At 48.5% G+C, this 22,937-nt stretch overlaps 1 protein-coding gene across 1 annotated transcript in view; it reads left to right on the forward strand.

The window, feature by feature from the left end:
• Positions 1-21,011, forward strand: part of ATP13A1 (ATPase 13A1) — a 186,602-nt gene extending 165,591 nt beyond the window's left edge. Inside the window, exons 21-26 of the mRNA XM_075346481.1 lie at positions 4,623-4,737; positions 5,893-6,089; positions 6,167-6,309; positions 8,167-8,278; positions 16,172-16,315; positions 20,611-21,011. Coding sequence (XP_075202596.1) covers positions 4,623-4,737; positions 5,893-6,089; positions 6,167-6,309; positions 8,167-8,278; positions 16,172-16,315; positions 20,611-20,721 — 822 coding nt within the window. The 3' untranslated portion in view covers positions 20,722-21,011. The remainder of the gene's footprint in view (positions 1-4,622; positions 4,738-5,892; positions 6,090-6,166; positions 6,310-8,166; positions 8,279-16,171; positions 16,316-20,610) is intronic.
• The last annotated feature ends 1,926 nt before the right edge of the window (positions 21,012-22,937 follow it).

The raw sequence follows: 22,937 nt of genomic DNA on the forward strand, positions 1-22,937 counted from the left end.
GCCCAAGTCCACTCTGACTTCGAACCAGAGGTTCTCAGGGACGCAATTCGAGACTCTATCGGCACTTGTGAAGCTGCTCTTAGTCGATCAGTAGTCCCTCCGCTGGCGGTCGGCGTCGTTCTATCAGACACCATATACAGGTGCTGGTCAGACGGTGGCATCAATGGAAGCGATTCCTTGCCCAGTTTCTCCTGCGTCCTCTGAGACTGGATGTTTTCCGCTGTACAAGCGAACTCCCTCCTCCCACGGGGTGGTGGCTTCGCCACTGACCAGAGGCTCGTTTCAGTGGTGGCTTCGGCCACTCTGTCTCAGGAGCGCACCTTCCTGGCCCCGTCCCGGGTGAGCCTCACCAGGATGCTAGTCTATCCGCCTTGGGAGCAGTATATCTCCACCGTGGAGCGCAGGGCGCTTGGACTCTGTCCGAATCAGCCCTCTGGATCAATGTGCTGGAAATCAGAGCTGTATTTCTAGCTCTCTAAGCCTTCACCATCTGTTGGCGGCTAGGCACATTCGAGTCCAGTCGGACAACGTGACAGCGTTTTTCCTACATCAGCTTCCAGGGCGGGACACTCAGCCGCCTGGCAATCTTGGCGGCTCAACATTCTTCAGTGGACAAGGGACTCCTAGTCCACCGTATCCGCAGCCCACATCCTAGATGTGAAAACTGCGAGGCAGACTATTTCAGCTGTCCAACCGTGGTCCACAATCCTCAGGTTTTGCGGTAGACACACTGGTTCATGTTTGACCCCAGCTTCGTCTCTTTACGTATTTTACCCTCTACCTCTTGTCCAGAGTCCTGCGCAAGATCAGTAAAGAGGGCCGTCGGGTCATTCTCATACTCCAGACTGACCCAGGCAGGCTTGGTACTCTGACCTGCTCCTTCTGTCCGTTGGGTTGCCATGGCATCTTCCGGACCGTCCAGACCTTTTCTCAAAAGGTCCGTTTTTTCCATCAGAATTCTGGATTCTCAGATTGACGGCGTAGCTCTTGAGTCCCGGATCTTGGCGACTTCTGGTATCCTTCCTGAAGTCATCTCCGCTATGACTCGAGCTCCAAAGTGTCCTTTGACCTTTTTGGCCTTGCCGACCCTCCTGTCCCTTCCACAGTCCGGTCTACAGCTAGGACTATCCCTCATTAAGGGACAGGTCTCGGCTCTGTCAGTATGTGCCAGCGGCGTATCGTCCGGCTGGCTCCGGTGCGTTCCTTTAAGGGCGCATCTCACATCATTCCGCCTTTCCGGCGGCCTATGGAGCCCTGGGACCTTAATCCGGTCCTCCCGGTTCCCGGAAACCCCCCTTTGCGCCTCTTGGGGAGGTTTCTTTGTTTCATCTTTCACAGAAAGTAGTCTTTCTAGTGGCTATATTTTCCCGCCAGAGAGTTCTGGCTGCACTCTCTCGGAGTCACCCCCTTTTTTTTGGTCTTTTGCATCAAGACAAGGTGGTCTCCGTCCGACTCCGGACTTTTTTCCCTAAGGTGGTTACTGCTTCCACCTTATCCGGGGCAATTTTCCTGCCTTCCTTTTGTCCGGCTCCTGTTCATCGCTTGAGGAAGCGTTGCATATCCTGGATCTGGTGCGGGCGCTCCGGATCTATGTGTCTCGCACCGCCGTTATTAGGCGGTGCACCTCTCTCTGGTGCTGACTGCTAGTCAGCGTAGCGGTCTCTCGGCATCTAAGCCGACCCTGGTTCGTTGGCTTAGGTCGGCCATTTCGGAGACCTACAAGTGTACTCAAGTGCCTTCCCCGCCGGGGATCAGAGCACATTTGATCAGACCTGTCGGCGCCTTTTTGGGCTTTCAGGCACCAGGTTACGGCTCAGTAGGTCTGTCAGACTGCAGCTCGAATTAGTCTGCATACTTTTTCGAAGCACTACCCAAGGCATGCTCATGCTTTGGCAGACGCGGGCTTGGGCAGACGCATCTTTCCGGCGTCTGTCGCCCATTTGTGAAGTTAGGTTTGCCTGCTTCTCAGTTGTCTGTTTATTCCCACCCATGGACTGCTTTTGAACGTCCCATGGTCTGGGTCTCCCATAGGAACGATAAAGAAAAAGAGAATTTTGTTTACTTACCGTAAATTCTTTTTCTTATAGTTCCGTCATGGGAGACCCAGCACCCTCCCTATTGCCTGTTGGCAGGTTTCTTGTTCCGTGTGTCTTCACCGGCTGTTATTGTTGTAGACAGAGGTTCCGGCTCTTCCGGATTTTACTCTCTCTTCTTGTGGGTGGATGTCCTCCTTCAGCTTTTGCACTAAACTGGCTAGGACTGGCTAGCAGGGGGTGTATATGCTAGGAGGGAGGAGCTACACGTTTTGAGTGTAGTAACTTTGTGTGTCCTCCGGGGGCAGTAGCTATACACCCATGGTCTGGGTCTCCCATGACGGAACTATAAGAAAAAGAATTTACGGTAAGTAAACAAAATTCTCTTTACTTACCGTAAATTCTTTTTCTTATAGTTCCGACATGCGAGACCCAGCACCCTCCCTGTTGCCTGTTGGCAGTTCTTGTTCCGTGTGTTTTCACCGGCTGTTGTTGTAGACAGAGGTTCCGGTTATTCCGGGTTTTACTCTATCTCTACTTGTGGGTGGATGTCCTCCTTCAGCTTTTGCACTAAACTGGCTATATTTGGTTATCCAAGGAGTGTATATGCTCGGAGGGAGGAGCTACACTTTTTAGTGTAGTACTTTGTGTGTCCTCCGGAGGCAGAAGCTATACACCCATGGTCTGGGTCTCCCATGTCGGAACTATAAGAAAAAGAATTTACGGTAAGTAAACAAAATTCTCTTTTTTTTGGCTTGCACTCATAATATATATATATATTAGTGCTCACTTCAGTTATCCTATTCAGTTAAGATCTATCACAGGACTTGGAAAATTTTCCTGTCCTGGTGTCGCTCTTCCGGCCATCCTCCTTGGCCTTTTTCCTTGCCGACCCTTCTGTCTTTTCTACAGTCCGGTCTGCAGCTGGGACTGTCCCTCAACTCTCTCAAGGGACAAGTCTCGGCTCTGTCAGTGCTGTTCCAGCGGCGTCTCGCCCGGCTGGCTCAGGTCCGCACCTTCATGCAAGGTGCGTCTCCCATCATTCCGCCTTACCGGCGGCCCTTGGATCCCTGGGACCTCAATTTGGTTCTCATGGTTTTGCAGAAACCCCCCTTTGAGCCTCTTAGGGAGGTTTCTTTGTTTCGTGTTTCACAGAAAGTGGTCTTTCTAGTGGCCATAACTTCCCTCAGCAGAGTCTCTGATTTGGCTGCGCTCTCTTCGGAGTCACCTTTTTTGGTTTTTCATCAAGACAAGGTGGTTCTCTGTCCGACTCCGGACTTTCTCCCTAAGGTGGTTTCTCCTTTCCACCTTAACCAGGACATTTCCCTGCCTTCCTTTTGTCCGGCTCCTGTTCATCGCTTTGAAAAAGCGTTGCATACTCTGGATCTGGTGCGTGCTCTCCGGATCTATGTGTCTCGCTTCGCTGCTCTTAGGCGGTGCACCTCTCTTTTTGTGCTAACCACAGGTCGGCGTAAGGGCCTCTCTGCTTCTAAGCCGACCTTAGCCCGTTGGATTAGGTCGACCATTTCGGATGCCTACCAGTGTTCTCAGGTGCCTCCCCCGCCGGGGATCAAGGCACACTCGACCAGAGCTGTCGGTGCCTCTTGGGCTTTCAGGCACCAGGCTACGGCTCAGCAAGTCTGTCAGGCTGCCACTTGGACTAGCCTGCATACCTTTTCAAAGCACTACCAAGTGCATGCTCATGCTTCGGCAGATGCGAGCTTGGGCAGACGCATCCTTCAGGCGGCTGTCGCCCATTTGTGAAGTTAGGCTCCGCCTACTTGTTAGTTTTTCTGTTTATTCCCACCCATGGACTGCTTTGAGACGTCCCAATGTCTGGGTCTCCCATAGGAACGATAAAGAAAAAGAGAATTTTGTTTACTTACCGTAAATTCTTTTTCTTATAGTTCCGTATTGGGAGACCCAGCACCCTCCCTGTTGCCTGTTGGCAGTTTCTTGTTCCGCGTGTTATCACCGGCTGTTGTCGTAGACAGAGGCTCCGGTTGTTCCGGTTCTTGCTCTGTTTTTACTTGTGGGTGGCTATTCTCCTTCAGCTTTTGCACTAAACTGGCTAGATCTGGTTCTCCAGGGGGTGTATAAGCTCAGAGGGAGGAGCTACACTTTTGAGTGTAGTACTTTGTGTGTCCTCCGGAGGCAGAAGCTATACACCCATGGTCTGGGTCTCCCATTACGGAACTATAAGAAAAAGAATTTACGGTAAGTAAACAAAATTCTCTTTTTTAAAAGGATCCCTTCACTATAAGCTGATAAAGAGTTTCCCCCGATAAGGTATAATCTATGGGAGAACCTGGTGATAAGGGTAGAGATTCCCTGCAGCTCCCCTGCAGGAGAAATTGGGTATTACATGGTAAATCGGTGAACGGTAACGTAAGGAGATGCTGGGTACTTCAGAGGAGAGATGCTATGTAGTAGCCATTCTGTTTGGGGACTGATACATTAGGGGTCCCCCTCCTGCATGGATGCCTATGTTCAGCCCATACATACAGTACATTGTGTGCATAGTGCTGACCGGCCATGCTGTAGCCCTCCATCTTGTCACATTACGGTTTGTGCTCTGCTTATTTCCAGGAGAGGATCAGCCAGGTCCTGAAGGAGCTGGAGGAGGATCAGGTGCAGGTGGTAAAGCTCGGAGACGCCAGTATTGCTGCACCATTCACCTCTAAGCTGTCATCCATACAGTGCAGTGAGTGTCTACCCTGTGTGTTTGGGGATGTTGTTTAACATGGTAATATAGTGGGTGCCGGCTGTGTTATGCACCTGGCTCCTGCCTCTAAAAGTGCTACCAGAGATTGCTCCAATGCTGAACATCCATTTATATAACAATATCGGTCTCTGACTGCAGCATTTAAGGGTCACAATTCAAGCGGGAAACCAATTTGTGCACCTGTTCCCATGATTGCAGGGTGCCGACCGCTTGACACTGGTTTTACCAAAGGCACCTGTTGCTACCACCTTTACCCTCCTAACATAAATTTCACAATATGCTGTTATGCCACAGTACTGCAGTATATAGCACAAGCGATCAAACCATCGTTTTATGTCCCCTAGGGAAACTAAAAATGCACAAAAAAGCAAATATATATATATATATATATATATATATATATATATATATATATATATATACATACACACACACACACATAATAGATGTGTACATGTGTGTGTGTGTGTGTGTGTGTGTATATGTATATATGTGTATATAATATATTGTATACATACACACACATAATAGATGTGTACATATATGTGTGTGTATGTATATATGTGTATATGTATATATATGTATACGTGTGTGTGTATATATATATATATATATATATATATATATATATAATATATTGTATACACACACGCACATAATGGATGTGTACATATGTGTGTGTGTGTGTATGTATATATATATATATGCACACACACATATATTAAATTATTTAACTTATAAGGTTCATGCCATAAGAAAAGAAAAAAAAAAAGCAAAAGCTGAGACTCCATAATTGACGTTTTGTGGTCTACGCACTTTACCCACAAACTGCAATAATAAGCGATGACAACATCATACATACCCTAAAATATACTAATAAAACTGGCGCTCACCACAGAAACAATAAGCCCTCCCTCCACCTCATCAACTGAAAATTACAAAAGTTATGGGTGTCAGAAAATGGAGACACAAGCCACTAAAATCTAGAAAAAAAAATGTTTTTACAATAGTGAAACCCCTGTGTTCCAGTCTCCAAATCCTTATCCATTTTTGTAGCCGTCATGTATCAGGGGGAGCGTTTAGGGTCAGACTATATGGTCAGACCAATATCCCATTGTGTGTTATTTCCCGCAGTCTGCCACGTTATCAAGCAAGGACGCTGCACCTTGGTCACGACGCTGCAGATGTTCAAGATCCTGGCGCTGAACGCCCTTATCTTGGCCTACGGGCAGAGCGTCCTGTACCTGGAGGGAGTGAAGTTTAGCGACTTCCAGGCGACATTACAAGGGCTCCTCCTGGCCGGCTGCTTCCTCTTCATTTCCCGTTCCAAGGTGAGTTTTGTGTCCACGATACGGTTTGAAGATGTTACAGTTCTCGTGTTTTGACCCCCTTACCTTCAACTTTTCAGCCCCTGAAATACCTCTCCAAGGAGCGTCCTTTGCCCAACATCTTCAACCTGTACACCATCCTGACCGTTCTCCTGCAGTTCTTCGTTCATTTCGGGAGCCTTATCTACTTATACCAAGGGGCACTCGAAAGAACGGAAGCCAGGTAAGGAGCCGACCTCTTAGATTCAGGATAGGCTTTTTAATTATCCTATAGAAAAAAATCATGACATGCTTAAGGCAGATTGCATTTTTTTTTCAAATCTGTCAGTTCCTTTTTAGCCCTTAATATGATTAATAGCCCCAGTTAGGTCACATTAAAAGGACCTGTTACCAGTTCAAAAGTGCCCAGTTTTTGCCTTTAGTTTATTCCGTCTGCTCACATGAGTATTCCGGATTTTGTTGATGTTTGTTTTTTTTTGTTTTTTTAAATCCACCATACACTTTCAGAGATATTGGCCTTTTTATTTACTTCTAATTCCTATGGTTTGTTCCAAGGGGGCATGGCTCACAGCAGCCTATGGACACTCCCCCGAGGATCTATTAGCCCAACCACTTATGAAGATCATAAAACGTAGCATAAATATTAAAACCCCATATCTCAGTAACCATATGGCGTTATAAAAAATAAAACTTGGTGCCAGGTCCACTTCAGAGAAGACCCAGAACTTTGCCATAAATGTATATAAAAAAAATTAACCTGTTTGTAAATGCCGTAGTTGTCGTCATTCTGACATTGTTTACGCTTTGTTCCTGTGCCTCTCCGTGTTCCTGAGATACGGCCTCCTCCTTTTTTTTGTATATAAATAGTCTTTTTATCTCAAGTAGGTGTGGTCTTCAACTTTTTCTCTGTGGTGGTCTTCTCAATGGCCACGCCTCCTTGGCTATAAAAAATTGTATGTATGTATATATAATATGGAAGAAGAGACCATATCTCAGGAGCAAAGGGGCACAAGAACAGAAGAAAAACATCTCCAGATTTAGGAGAACAGCAGCATTTACACCAGGAAAAAAATATATACATTTATAGTATTAAGGGTGGGAAAACACTTTTTTTTTTTAATTTTATTTTTACTGTTTTGAGACGTGTAATGAATAGCAAATCCTACTTCAATTCTCATATGCTAATTATTGAGTCCCCAATGGGGGTCTAAAGCTTGTCAGGGTCTTCTTGGTTATCCCAACTTTAGCCTTAATTGACTGTAATTCTTCTTGTTAGTGCTAACGTCTTGAGCATGCGCCATGAGATCAGAAGACAACGCATATGTCCTACATTTCTTCTCTTCTTGTTCTGGGCAGTATCCTCTTCTGACACCAGAACACGGATGTAGAGTATTGTAAAATCCATAGCACCGCAACACCTTGTAAATATCAAAAAAAATGTTATTAGTTCCACCATACAAAGAAAAAGTGCAGATAGCAACGTTTCGGCCAACACAGGGCCTTTATCAAGCCATTAAAATTACATATGGTCACAACACAATACAAGGTGCTTTATATGGAGGTTTGAATGTAGATCACTCCCATCAACTCTACCACATTACTTCAACCAGAACACAGATGTGGCGCATGCACAGTACATCATTGATGAGGCCGCCCAGCTCGGAGGGAGGGAAATCTCCGTACAGCGCATGTGCAAAATGCCAGCTCTGCTGAGAACTTGAACACCTGCCGAACAGTAAAATTTTTATTTTTCCATTACATTTTTATTTTTTAAAGATTAAGATAGAGCTGCTTCTTTTCAGTCACAGCGCCACCCCTGTGTGCAGGTTGCATGTGGTACTGCCGTGTATCCCCATTCATGTCAGTAGAGCTGCCCTTCAATACCAGACACAACTAGTGCTCAAGTGTGGCTCTAGTTCTAGATTATTTTGGACTTCATATCTATTTTTTTAGGCACAGCGTCTCCTTATGTAACTATATATCCCAAAATCTTGAATACTGTGGGGAGGTCCCAATGGCGAATTACAGGGATCTTCCCACCTTGTGTTGTGTGAAGCCATTTTTTTTTTCCCTTTTTCAGGAAGGATGAGTTTGTGGACTTGTATAAGGAGTTTGAGCCGAGCCTGGTGAACAGCACGGTGTACATCATGTCCATGGCCATGCAGATGGCCACCTTCGCTATTAACTATAAGGTACGTGGTTCTTAGGTTTACTATGCAGCCATCAAAAGGACACCAAGTGACTGAGAGACGGTCAAAATGGAAGCCGCCCCCTCTCCCCCTGTCCCCTCCCCCTCCCCTCCATCTGCTCCATTAGGGCTTATGGGCCATGGTTGCAGTTAGGACATAGTCACACGTTGAGTGTTTCCATCTGAAATATCTGTCGCAGAATCTGAGCCGCAAATGTGCAAATCCAAAGGCGGAGAAGCCGCATCAGATGGCAGAAATCTGCATACGACAACTGTGAGCGAAATACACTCCTTCTGTGCCTCTTAAACTCCAAATTATTACGATTTCTTTTACGAGCGCTTGGGAAATCAATACAGCGCACACATAGTATGGTGTACTCAAAGAATTCTCCTTTATTAGTACAGGTGACCAGTTTATACAGGGTCACAGACAAAGGACAATGTCCCGACTGAACTATGAACCAATAAGAGCAGTAGGGAAGTGAACGGAAATGTGAAGCTTCCCCCACATCAGTGTTAGCTGAACCCTATGGCATCATTAGTTATAAAAATCAAAAAAGTCCACAGAGCCTCTGTTAGGAGTCTCAACACAGAAAATAGCCAGATATCCCTCCGGGAAGGACCTAGCCAAGGAGTGGCTCTTTTTAGGAGACCACCATAACCACCATATTAAGTGGCCCTATTAGTCAATATCCAACTCTTGACGAGTTTAAAGATATGACAAGGGAATTACCAAGGCCAGGTATCCATCCACAGACAGCTGTTTCGGGGTATTGCCCCTCATCAGTGTGGAGTAGGATTCTGGCCGGGTGGGAGCAATGCCTAGTAGACCAGCAAGACAAAACAGGGGAGACCAGCCAGAGAAAACACTGTCGGGAGCCAACGAGGGCGCTCAACACATCATTAGTTATAAGACAAGATGGCCATTATAGGAACAAAACAGATTCTCTCTTCTCACACAACTCAGTATGGTTAACACGCTGAATCTGCATCCAGAATCGACATGTGGGGGCAATCACATCGTATTTTGGCGATGGTTAATTAATAGAACTAAACGCCGTGTTTTGGGGGGGGGTTTAGCAGTTTTTCCATTTGTGGGGAGAGGAAGGTCTTTTCCCTAATTCAAAATGCCCTAAGATTGACTCGTAACAATTTTTTTTTTTTTTTTAATGCCTTTTAATATTATTATTATTATTATTATTATTATTGTGGGGGGGATTTAGATGGAGGAAAAGACCCTCCTCCCAAAAAAAAAGTGGAGAAGCTGCACCAATAAATGCACGAAGTTTAGTCCTATTATTTTTGCCCAATAGTCATTTTAGTCATCATTTTAGCTGCAAATAAATTTGCAAAGAAAACAAAACCGTTAAAAAAAAAAAGTGATTTTATTTATTAGAAGTGTAGACTAAAAAATGTTCTGTCTTCCAAATACAGCGTGAGCTGGAATTTTTCACCTGCCGATTTTATTGTTATCCTTCATTTCTTTGTCGCTCCATTGGGAGACCCAGACAATTGGGTGTATAGCTTCTGCCTCCGGAGGCCACACAAAGTATTACACTTTAAAAAGTGTAACCCCTCCCCTCTGCCTATACACCCTCCCGTGCATCACGGGCTCCTCAGTTTTATGCTTTGTGTGGAAGGAGGCACACATCCACTCATGCATTCTCATATTAGTTATATCGGTTGGAAGAAAAGTGGGCCCCCACGGGGCCCCCGGCATGTTCCCTTCTCACCCCACTACGTCGGCGGTGCTGTTAAGGTTGAGGTACCCATTGCGGGTACAAAGGCCGAAGCCTCATGCCGTTTTCCTTCACCATCCCTTAGCGGCTCTGGGAGAAGTGGGATCCTGACCGGTCATCCATTTACTGGGACCGTGCTCCCTCCGCAGCCCCTGTGGGAATCTGCCGGACAGGAGTCTATTCATCCTCAGGGACCGGGCCCTGCATCTCTAAGGTACTCTGTGTCCCCATGGGGGCTGTGCATGGAGCGCCTTCATCCTGGATGCTGCAGCAGCTGCTGATTTGTGAAGACCGGCGGACTTCCGCGACGACCGCGCCTGCTTGTCGGCCGCGGTCTTAAATTTAGTCCCCGGCTTCATTGCGGCCTAGTAGCAAAACTCCCGCCCCCGGGCCTGCCTGTCAGGGGTAAGGGCGGGACTGCCGACCTGACGTCGGATGTGAGGGCCGGAGCATCCTGTATGTTTCCTCCCCCCTCACTGATCACTGTGGGGACCCCAGATTCCCGCACTTTTCTAGCGCCGCCCACGGCTCCACTCCTCCCCAGAGAGCTCCGGCAGCCATTTTTTTGACATTCTGCCGGTGGAGGATTACCAGGAAAGAGCTCTGCAACTCTGGGAGACCTAAGGCAGGGAATCTGGAGGACACACGCTCCGCTTTTTGCGGTCGGTAAGCCACACCGGTCACCCGGTGCTGGTCCCCTTAGGGTGCCGGAATAGATACTATATATATATATATTTCTGTTCGGTCGGGCTATATACCTTTTCCCATATACCCTCAGTGATCACTCTCCTAGGAGACAACAGCATGTCGTCCACAAGGAGCAAGGGTGCCAAGGCACAGGGTTATTTTGCGACCTGTACCTCTTGTGCGGCTATGTTACCTGCGGGTTCCACCTACCCTCACTGTGAGCAATGCTCGAGGAGGACTCCTGCCCGGACCACAGTCCCAGACCGGCTAAGCGGGCTCGCTGGGAATCTTCCCCGACTTCTTCACGCTGCTCGGGTTCCCAGCTTGAGGACTCTCTGGAGGACGAGGCGGACGTCGCAGCTCAGGGCTCTGACCCTGACGTTGCTCTCAATCTTGATACACCTGAAGGGGACGCCATAGTAAATGACCTTATCTCGTCCATCAACCAGGTGCTAGATCTATCTCCCCCGCCGCCACCTGTAGAGGAGTCGACTTCTCAGCAGGAGAAACACCAGTTTCGGTTCCCTAAACGTACACGGAGTGCGTTTTTCGATCACTCTAACTTCAGAGATGCTGTCCAGAAGCCCAGAGCGGTTCCGGACAAGCGCTTTACTAAGCGCCTTACTGACACACGTTACCCCTTCCCCTCTGACGTAGTTAAGGGTTGGGCTCAATGTCCCAAGGTGGATCCTCCAGTCTCTAGATTGGCGGCTAGATCTGTGGTATCGGTTGCAGATGGCTCATCGCTAAAAGATGCCACTGACAGGCAGATAGAGCTCCTGGTGAAATCCATCTATGAAGCCACGGGCGCGTCTTTTGCCCCGGCTTTTGCAGCCGTGTGGGCACTCCAAGCTATCTCAGCTTGTCTGGCTGAGATTAATGCGGTCACACGTAATTCTGCTCCGCAGGTTGCGTCTTTGACTTCTCAGGCGTCAGCTTTTTCTTCCTACGCCATGAACGCAGTTCTAGACTCTGCTAGCCGTACAGCTGTGGCATCCGCTAATTCTGTGGCAGTCCGCAGGGCCATGTGGCTGCGCGAATGGAAGGCAGACTCGGCTTCCAAGAGGTTCTTAACCGGTTTGCCGTTTTCTGGCGACCGATTGTTTGGCGAACGATTGGATGAGATTATTAAGGAATCAAAGGGAAAGGACTCCTCCTTACCCCAGTCCAAACCGAAGAGACCTCAGCAACGGAAAATACAATCGAGGTTTCGGTCCTTTCGTCCCTCCGCCAAGCCCCAATCCTCTTCGTCCAGCAGGCCGGAGAAAGGCCAGAGGAACTCCTATGCGTGGCGGGCTAAGTCACGCCCCCAAAAACCCGCCGGAGGCAATGCCTCCAAGGCGGCCTCTTCATGACTCTCGGCATCCCCGAACCGCGTCCTCGGTCGGTGGCAGGCTCTCCCGCTTTTGCGACGCCTGGTGGCCACATGTTCAAGACCGATGGGTGAGAGACATTCTGTCTCACGGTTACAGGATAGAGTTCAGCTCTCGTCCCCCGACTCGTTTCTTCAGAACCTCTCCGCCCCCCGCGCGGGCCGATGCACTTTTTCAGGCGGTGGACGCTCTGAAGACAGAAGGAGTTGTGATCCCTGTTCCCCCCCAGGAACATGGTCGCGGCTTTTACTCCAACTTGTTCGTGGTGCCAAAGAAGGACGGTTCATTCCGTCCCGTTCTGGACCTCAAACTACTCAACAGACATGTGAGCACCAGACGGTTTCGGATGGAATCTCTCCGCTCGGTCATCGCATCGATGTCACAAGGAGACTTCCTAGCATCGATCGACATCAAGGATGCTTATCTCCATGTGCCGATCGCACCCGAACATCAACGCTTTTTGCGTTTCGCCATCGGGGACGAACACCTTCAGTTCGTGGCATTGCCTTTCGGCCTGGCGACAGCCCCACGGGTGTTCACCAAGGTCATGGCATCTGTTGTGGCGGTCCTACACTCTCAGGGCCACTCGGTGATTCCCTACTTAGACGATCTTCTGGTCAGGGCACCTTCTCAGATGGCGTGTCAAAACAGCCTTACCGTCGCTCTGGCGACTCTCCAGCAGTTCGGGTGGATCATCAACTTCCCAAAATCCAAGTTGACACCGACCCAATCACTGACTTACCTCGGGATGGAGTTTCATACTCAGTCAGCGGTAGTCATGCTACCGCTGGACAAACAGCTTTCTCTGCAGGCAGGGGTGCAATCTCTTCTTCGGGGTCAGTCACACCCCTTGAGGCGCCTCATGCACTTCCTGGGGAAGATGATGGCAGCAATGGAGGCAGTGCCCTTCGCGCAATTCCATCTGTGGCCACTCCAGTGGGACATTCTCCGCAAATGGGACAGGAGGTCGACTTCCCTCGACAGGAACGTCTCTCTTTCCCTTGCAACCAAGACGTCACTTCAGTGGTGGCTCCTTTCCAACTCTCTGTTGCAGGGAAAATCCTTCCTACCCCCAACCTGGGCTGTGGTCACCACGGACGCGAGCCTGTCAGGGTGGGGGGCGGTTTTTCTCCACCACAGGGCTCAGGGAACCTGGACTCCGATAGAGTCATCCCTTCAGATCAATATTCTGGAGATAAAGGCAGTGTATCTAGCCCTATTGGCTTTTCATCGGTGGCTGAAGGGCAGGCAGATCCGTATCCAGTCGGACAACGCCACTGCCGTCGCATACATCAACCACCAAGGCGGCACTCGCAGTCGTCAAGCCTTCCAGGAAGTCCGACGGATTCTGCAGTGGGTGGAAGCCACAGCTTCCACCATCTCCGCAGTTCACATCCCGGGCGTAGAAAACTGGGAAGCAGATTTTCTCAGTCGTCAGGGCATGGACGCGGGGGAATGGTCTCTTCACCCAGACGTGTTTCGAGAGATCTGTCGCCGCTGGGGAACGCCGGACGTCGATCTCATGGCGTCACGGCACAACAACAAAGTCCCGGCATTCATGGCCCGGTCTCAAGATCACAGAGCTCTGGCGGCGGACGCATTAGTTCAGGATTGGTCGCAGTTTCGACTGCCTTATGTATTTCCTCCTCTGGCGATGCTGCCCAGAGTGCTGCGCAAAATCAGGTCCGACTGTCGTCGCGCCATTCTCGTCGCTCCAGATTGGCCGAGGCGGTCGTGGTACCCGGATCTGTGGCATCTCACGGTGGGTCAACCGTGGGCGCTCCCAGACCGCCCAGACTTGCTGTCACAAGGGCCGTTTTTCCATCTGAATTCTGTGGCCCTCAACCTGACTGTGTGGCCATTGAGTCCTGGCTCCTAGCGTCCTCAGGGTTATCTCAAGATGTCATTGCCACCATGAGACAGGCCAGGAAACCAACGTCCGCCAAGATCTATCACAGGTCTTGGAGGATCTTCTTATCCTGGTGCTCTGATAATGGTTTTACTCCCTGGCCTTTTGCCTTACCCACTTTTCTTTCATTCCTTCAATCCGGAATGGACAAGGGTTTGTCTCTCGGCTCTCTCAAGGGACAAGTATCGGCGCTATCCGTATTTTTTCAAAAGCGTCTAGCCAGGCTTCCGCAGGTCCGCACGTTCCTGCAGGGAGTTTGCCACATAGTCCCACCTTACAAGCGTCCGCTGGAACCCTGGGACCTTAACAGGGTGCTAACGGCTCTTCAGAAACCACCTTTCGAGCCGCTGCGGGATGTCTCTTTATCACGTCTTTCGCAGAAGGTGGCATTTCTAGTGGCAGTTACATCACTCCGTAGAGTTTCGGAGCTGGCAGCGCTGTCATGCAAAGCCCCCTTCCTGTTTTTTCACCAGGATAAGGTGGTTCTGCGTCCTGTTCCGGAATTTCTCCCTAAGGTGGTATCTCCTTTTCATCTCAATCAGGATATCTCCTTACCTTCATTTTGCCCTAATCCAATTCACCAATGTGAAAAGGATTTGCACTCATTAGATCTGGTGAGAGCACTCCGGCTCTACGTGTCTCGCACGGCGCCCCTGCGCCGTTCAGATGCGCTCTTTGTCCTTGTCGCTGGCCAGCGTAAGGGTTCGCAGGCTTCCAAGTCAACCTTGGCTCGGTGGATCAAGGAACCGATTCTTGAAGCCTACCGTTCTTCTGGGCTTCCGCTTCCTTTGGGGCTGAAAGCCCATTCTACCAGAGCCGTGGGTGCGTCCTGGGCATTGCGGCACCGGGCTACGGCTCAGCAGGTGTGTCAGGCAGCTACCTGGTCTAGTCTGCACACTTTCACGAAACACTATCAGGTGCATACCTATGCTTCGGCAGACGCCAGTCTAGGTAGGCGAGTCCTTCAGGCGGCGGTTGCCCACCTGTAAGAGGGGGTCGTTTTCGGCTCTTTTTATCGAGGTATTCTTTTACCCACCCAGGGACTGCTTTTGGACGCCCCAATTGTCTGGGTCTCCCAATGGAGCGACAAAGAAGAAGGGAATTTTGTTTACTTACCGTAAATTCCTTTTCTTCTAGCTCCAATTGGGAGACCCAGCACCCGCCCCTGTTCCCTTCGGGCTGTTGTTCTTTGTGTACACATGTTGTTCATGTTGAATTGTTCTTTTGGTTCATGGTTTTCAGTTCTCCGAACATCCTTCGGATTGCATTTACCCTAGACCAATTTATAAGTTTCCTCCTTCTTGCTTTTGCACCAAAACTGAGGAGCCCGTGATGCACGGGAGGGTGTATAGCAGAGGGGAGGGGTTACACTTTTTAAAGTGTAATACTTTGTGTGGCCTCCGGAGGCAGAAGCTATACACCCAATTGTCTGGGTCTCCCAATAGGAGCTAGAAGAAAAGGAATTTACGGTAAGTAAACAAAATTCCCTTCTTTTTTTATTTGCTTTTTTTGTTACTTTTATGTTTTGTCTCCTACTTTAGACTTTTTTTTATGTTTTGTCTCATACTTTTCACTAACGGAATTTGCACCAAATTCTTCAAAATGACGAGTGTCGGTTGCTAAATTTTGCATCATTTTTTTTTTCTTTTAATCATTTTATTATTGTTTTTAAAAGTAACCCTTATAATGCGTGCAATTCACTATTCTAACCGTGGGGGAAATAAGTGTCTAGATTTTATATTCCGCTTCGGTACTGGAGGACGATTGTGATTTGAAATTTAGTGACATTTCAGAAGGTCACAGATATAAATTAGGCTAAATCATTTGGATAATGAAAACCGCACTCGTAGTGCCAGAAAAAATAAAGAAAAAGCCACAAATTAAAGGTTTTTAATATAATTTTTTTTTTAAATGAGTGTCACTATTGGAACCATAAAAAAAAGCAATGATGAGTGGAGGGTTTGTGTCCTCTCTGGGGTTTCCTTTGTCCCTGCAGCCCCTTATCAATCTTGAAAATGGACATGCTGCCATCTGCTGGCACATCATGGAAGTACATACATAGAAAAACCCCAGCACTTGTATTCCTCTGACGTTCTGTATGGTTTAGTGCTGCAACCATATAGTATACAGGCTGTTTTTACTTTTGTACCTTCTAAAATCAGTGAATAATCCCATTCCGTTGCTTTTAGGGTCACCCATTCATGGAAAGCCTATGTGAAAACAAGCCACTGCTGTGGAGCATTGTGCTGTCGGGGATGGCCATCGTCGGCCTCCTGTCCGGCTCATCGCCAGAGTTCAATGAGCAGTTTGGGCTGGTGGACATCCCTATGGAGGTAAATCATACTACAGAAATGGAAATCCTGGGCACATTACCACAAAGGTTCCCCCTCCACCTGTGGGCGCTGAGACAGTGTGTCCACCCATATCCTGTCCACCGCCATTAACTTGAGAACGGCGGAAACTATAGGCATAGAAGTGGTGTCTAGGTATAGTAAAGTAGCCATGCGCTACGCAATGAAACCACCTATAGCGCCACCTGGTGGAAAACAACGGAGTTAGCATTTTTATCTCGAAAACGGAACGAAATCGAGAAAAAAAGTGAATTACAAAGTTGTAGGAAATCATCAATTCAATATGAATCGACACCTTGCATACAGAAATGCTATGGTTAGAACATGTAAAACTCACAAGGCTGCGGACCTGAAGCGATACCTCATGGAGACCTTCCTACAAGTCATTGGGTATGGTGGCTGTGTGGAGTGGCCTCCATGCTCACCTGACCTGACCCCATTGGACTTCTTTCTGTGAGGTCACATCAAACAGCAGGTGTATGTGACCCCTCCACCAACATTGCAGGACCTACGACGACGTATCACAGATGCTTGTGCAAACGTGTCACCTACCATATTGCACAGCGTGCAGCAAGATACAGTATGCTGTGCAGAGTCCAGATGTGCATTGCAGCTGACGGGGGCCACTTTGAGCATCAAAGTTAAATGAGCGCCAAATGCGGGACCAGCATTCAATGTTTTGGGGGAGTCATGGGTTTCATATCATAGCATTTCTGTATGCAAGGTGTCGATTCGTATTGAATTGATGATGCCCTACAACTTTGTAATTCACTTTTTTTCTCTACCTTGTTTCGTTTTCGAGATAAAAATGCTAACTCTGTTGTTTTCCACCAGGTGGCGCTATAGGTGGTTTCATTGCGTAGCGCATGGCTACTTTACTATACCTAGACACCACTTCTATGCCTATAGCTGCCGCCGTTCTCAAGTTAATGGCGGTGGACAGGATATGGGTGGACACACTGTATATGCAAGCATAAAACACTTCACTATATCAGGAGGTGGTGAGTAGCTTTGTATTTACCGTGTGCATTTGGGGGGTTGGTGGTGGCTGCCATCTTGGTCGTGTGTTATTCATATACTGTATGTCCATTACCGGCATTAGTATTACCCTATGTATTACATGTTTGCATCTATCGCAGCTGCTGCGTCTTTGTAGGTGATTTTTGCACCTTTATGTTAGTATTTGGGAGACGAGGATTAGAGGCATCCTGACCCCGGCACTTGGTGTCACCGAGCAGCTTTGCACACCTGCTACCTACTTTGTTTTCTATCTTCACCCTCCTTTAGCTTCAAAGGAGATAAATGTAAAACAAGTATGGGGGAAAGGTGCACTTTGCTGTGTGATCACCCCAATGGTGCACCGAGCGACTGTGCTTGGTTTACACAGTCATTTTTTGCTGACAAATTCCTTTAAAGGGGCAGATGAAGTTTGTTGCTGCAGATCACGCCACCACATAGTGCTCTGCGATGCACAGTGTATAGTAAAGCCTGCCACAATTTCCTGCATAAAGCATGGCCGTAACACTGCAATGTGGATAAAGGCTTAAGGGTACTTTACATGCTGCCACATCACTAACGATATATCGTCGGGGTCACGTCGTTAGTGACGCACATCTGGCGCCGTTAGTGACATTGCAGCGTGTGACACCAAGGAGCGACGATAAACGATCGCAAAAACATGAAAAATCGTTGACACGTTGCTCCTTTTCCAAATATCGTTGCTGCTGCAGGTACGATGTTGTTTGTTGTTCCTGCGGCAGCAGACATCGCTATGTGTGACACCGCAGGAACGCCGAACATCTCCTTACCTGCGTCCACCGGCAATGAGGAAGGAAGGAGGTGGGCGGCATGTTCCGGCCGCTCATCTCCGCCCCTCCTCTGCTATTGGACGGTTGCCGTGTGACGCCGCACGAACCGCCCCCTTAGAAAGGAGGCGGATCTCCGGCCAGAGCGACGTCGCAGGGTCCGGCCAGAGCGACGTCGCAGGGAAGGTAAGTCCATGTGACGGGTGTAAGCAATGTTGTGCGACACGGGCAGCGATTTGCCCGTGACGCACAGACGACGGGGGCGGGTACGCTCGCTAGCGAAATCGGTACCGATATCTCAGCGTGTAAAGTACCCTTAAGGCTGATTTGCACCTGGCAGGGTTTTGCGTGTTTATGTCAGTAGCGTGGCTGCGTAAATTCCGGTAACTTTTATCTGTGCTCTTTTATAAGAAACCCCCTGACGTCTCCGCAAGGGACTGAAAGTCCACAGCATCAAAATACGCACCCGATTGCGGGTTTTGCTGTGCAAATGCTGCCAATTTATTACGGAAGTGAAATCTGCTGCATAAATCGACATGCCGCAGATTACAACTCTGCAGCGCTGCGGGTATCCTCTGCGGCTTGTACAATGCTTATCCAGAAATAGGCTGACGAATTTCTGGATCATTTACAGAACTCGTATGTGCACAAAAATGTTGTGACGTTTGGCTTTTTAAAGTGCACCAATCGCCAGGATTTTCCTATATAAGCTAAAGCCAGTGCTATACTGGCACTATCAGGCTGACTATATACATACCTTTAGTGGTCAGCTCGGATGTATAGGTTTTGAAACACAAGTAAAGTCTATAAAATGTGTAAAATCACAGCTTTTTGAATGACCACAGCTGCTGATAGCTGGGGTGGGTATTCATAGTTATCCCCTCCCCCTGTTATTTATGCTAATTCTCTTATAAAATCATTTTAATTTATGACTAGAAGGACCTGTGCTGATGTCATACCCATGTGACCAGAAAGAGCTGGGCCTCAGCCAACAGAAAAATAATGTTGCTTCTTGGTATCAGCTATGTTGGCTGAGGCCCCCCCGTACCTTCTGGTCACATGGGTATGACATCAGCACAGGTCCTTCTAGTCACAAATTAAAATGATTCCATAATAGAATTAGCATAAGTAACAGGGGGAGGGATAACTATGAATACCTACCCCAGCTATCAGCTGATCGGCAGCTGCTGTCATTATTATTATTATTTTATTATTATTATTATTTATTATTATAGCGCCATTTATTCCATGGCGCTTTACAAGTGAAAGAGGGTATACATACAACAATCATTAACAATACAAAACAGACTGGTATAAGAGGAGACAGGACCCTGCCCACGAGGGCTCACAGTCTACAGGGAATGGGTGATGGTACAATAGGTGAGGACAGAGCTGGTTGCGCAGTGGTGTACTGGACTGAGTGCTATTGTAGGTTGTAGGCTTGTTGGAAGAGGTGGGTCTTGAGGTTCCTCTTGAAGCTTTCCACGGTAGTGGAGAGTCTGAAATGCTGAGGTAGAGCATTCCAGAGTATGGGGGAGGCACGGGAGAAATCTTGTACTCGATTGTGGGAAGAGGAGATAAGAGAGGAGTAGAGAAGGAGATCTTGTGAGGATCTGAGGTTGCGTGCAGGTAGGTACCGGGAGACTATGTCACAGATGTAGGGAGGAGACAGGTTGTGGATGGCTTTGTATGTCATGGTTAATGTTTTGAACTGGAGTCGTTGGGCGATGGGAAGCCAGTGAAGGGATTGGCAGAGTGGCGAGGCTGGGGAGTGGCGAGGCTGGGGAGTAGCGAGGGGAGAGGTGGATTAAGCGGGCCGCAGAGTTTAGGATAGATTGGAGGGGTGCAAGAGTGTTGGAAGGGAGGCCAGAGAGCAGGAGGTTGCAGTAGTCGAGGCGGGAGATGATGAGGGCATGCACTAATGTTTTTGCTGATTCTTGGTTAAGGAAAGCACGGATCCGGGAGATATTTTTGAGTTGTACTCTGCCGGAGGTGAAGAGGGTTTGGATGTGTGGCTTGAAGGATAGACAGCTGCTCATTTTCCAAACTTTACTTGCTTGTGTTTCAAATACTATACATCCAAGCTGACCACTAAAAGTATGTATAGAATCAGCCTGATAGTGCCTGTATAGCACTGGTTTTAGGTTATATATGAAAATCCTGGTGATTGGTTCCCTTTAACACCAGTCTCTGAAAACGTTCAACTGTTTGGGGTCTGGGAGGTGCTAGGATGACAAAGTCATCATAATTTCGCCCAAAAAGTGTCACAAATTTTGACAGAGATGTATTCGGCTAGAGTAACATTTCTTGCGGTGCAGTACGGAAAATGAAAAAGCAGCCAACATTCATGGGAAGGTTCTTGTTTGTGAGTTACATTTTAATCCATTCTTGCAAAACTCGCCCCCATTGTATTCAGTTTCTATAATTTCGTAGAAAGCTACATCTTACCGTGATTTCTCTCCTTTTTTGCAGTTCAAGCTGGTTATCGCCAAAGTCCTGTGTTTGGATTTCTGCTTGGCCTGGATGGTGGACCGTATCCTTCAGTATTTATTGGGAAACTGTGAACTCAAAGTGCCTTCATAAGCTCGGACAGTAAAGACTCCTAACACTGCCCACCACGCGACTCCGCCTAGAAGTCGTCAGCGTCCGGCCTTCATCTCCTAAGGCGCTCCACCACCCCTCGGCCAGAGGATCTGCGGAAACTGCATTCTGTGACCGGACGAAGAAAGCTCAACACTTGAAGACATCACCACTTGCTCGGAACATGACAAAACTGATCCGATTTATTTTCTTTTTTTTTTTTCTTACTGGATTTCGCTTTTGGAAAGCGCAAACTTATTTGTTTAATAAATCCGCATTGATGAATTTTATAAGGTTTTTCTCTTGGATCAGTCAATTATGTTGCAAAAATTTTAACCGGTGTATTAAGTACTCAATTGTCAGTGCCTATGTCTAGTGTCCTACATGGGGAGCCGGAAGGGAAGATCCCCCAAAATGTCATCATCACTTTATAGGGATTTTATAAATCTAGACGAGTCCTAGGGGCGCCTAGGTAAACAGAAGCTGTGGGAGCGGCTGCCATTGTGACAAAAGGTACCGTCACACATAATGAGATCGCTAGCGAGATCGCTGCTGAGTCACGGTTTCTGTGACGCAGTCACGCAGTAGCGATCCCGTTAGCGATCTCGTTGTGTGACACCTACCAGCGATCAGGCCCCTGCTGTGAGATATTTAGTCGTTGCCGAATGGTCCAGGCCATTTTCTTCAAAGGCGATATCTTGCTGGGCAGGACACATCGCTGTGTTTGACACTGTGTGACAGGGTCACAGTGACTGCTGAGATCATTATACAGGTCGCTAATGCCACCTGTATTGTTCTGCATCGTTGGTAAGATCTGACTGTGTGACATCTCACCTGCGACCTCCCAGCGACTTACCAGCGATCCCCATCAGGTCGCATCGTTTTCGGGATCGCTGGTAAGTCGTTGTGTGTGACTGGGCCTAAAGTTCTTTACAAAGAACTTCCCAACTCAGTAAGTTATCACCTATTAATAGGAGAGGTGATAATTTGCTGATCACTTGAGGTCAAATGCATGGGACCCTCCTCGGATACTAAGAATGAATGGGGCTTCAAAATGCTTCATTGTCTATGGGACTTCTGGGATAGCCAACTGCTCTTTCTTTGTCGCTCCATTGGGAGACCCAGACAATTGGGGTGTATAGCTTCTGCCTCCGGAGGCCACACAAAGTATTACACTCAAAAGTGTAACCCCTCCCCTCTGCCTATACACCCTCCCGTGCCTCACGGGCTCCTCAGTTTTATGCTTTGTGTGGAAGGAGGCACACATCCACTCACACATCTCCATTTTAGTCAGCAGCAGCTGCTGATTGTATCGGTTGGAAGAAAAGAGGGCTCCCACGGGGCCCCCGGCATGCTCCCTTCTCACCCCACTATGTCGGCGGTGCTGTTAAGGTTGAGGTACCCATTGCAGGTACGACGGCCGGAGCCTCATGCCGTGTTTCCTTCTCCATCCCTGAGGGCTCTGGTAGAAGTGGGATCCGAAGCGGTCATCCAGGTTCTGGGACCGTGCTCCCTCCGCAGCCCCTGAGGGAATCTGCTGGACAGGAGCTTATCTATCTTCAGGGACAGGGCCCTGCATCCACGAGGTACTCTGTGTCCCCATGGGGACTGTGTATGGAGCGCCTGGGTTCCGGACGCCGCAACTGTCTGCTCAATTGTGAAGACCGGGGACTACCGCGCCGACCGCGCCTGCTTGTCGGCCGCGGTATTAAATTTAGTCCCCGGCTTCATCGCGGCCTAGTGGAAAACTCCCGCCCCCGAGCCTGTCTATCAGAGATAGGGGTGGGACAGCCGACCTGACGTCGGATATGAGGGCCGGGGCATCCTGTATGCTCCCTCCCCCCTCACTGATCACTGTGGGGACCCCAGATTCCCGCACTTTTCCTAACGCCGCCCCTGGCTTTACTCCTCCCCTGAGAGCTCCGGCAGCCATCTTTAGGACATTCTGCCGGTGGAGAATCACACAGAACAGCTCTGCAGCTCTGGGAGACCAGGCAGGGAATCTGGAGCGCACACACCCCGCTTTTTAGCGGTCGGTAAGCCGCACCGGTCACTCGGTGTTGGTCCCCTCTGGTGCCGGTATAGATACGTATATATATACCTTTCTGTTCGGCCGGGCTGTATACCCTTTTTTCTGTATACCCTCAGTGATCACGCTCCTAGGACACAACAGCATGTCGGTCACAAGGAGCAAGGGCACTAAAGCACAGGATTTTTTT

This window comes from Anomaloglossus baeobatrachus, chromosome 4, assembly GCF_048569485.1.
Source record: "Anomaloglossus baeobatrachus isolate aAnoBae1 chromosome 4, aAnoBae1.hap1, whole genome shotgun sequence".
In the NCBI taxonomy this organism is placed as follows: domain Eukaryota; kingdom Metazoa; phylum Chordata; class Amphibia; order Anura; family Aromobatidae; genus Anomaloglossus; species Anomaloglossus baeobatrachus.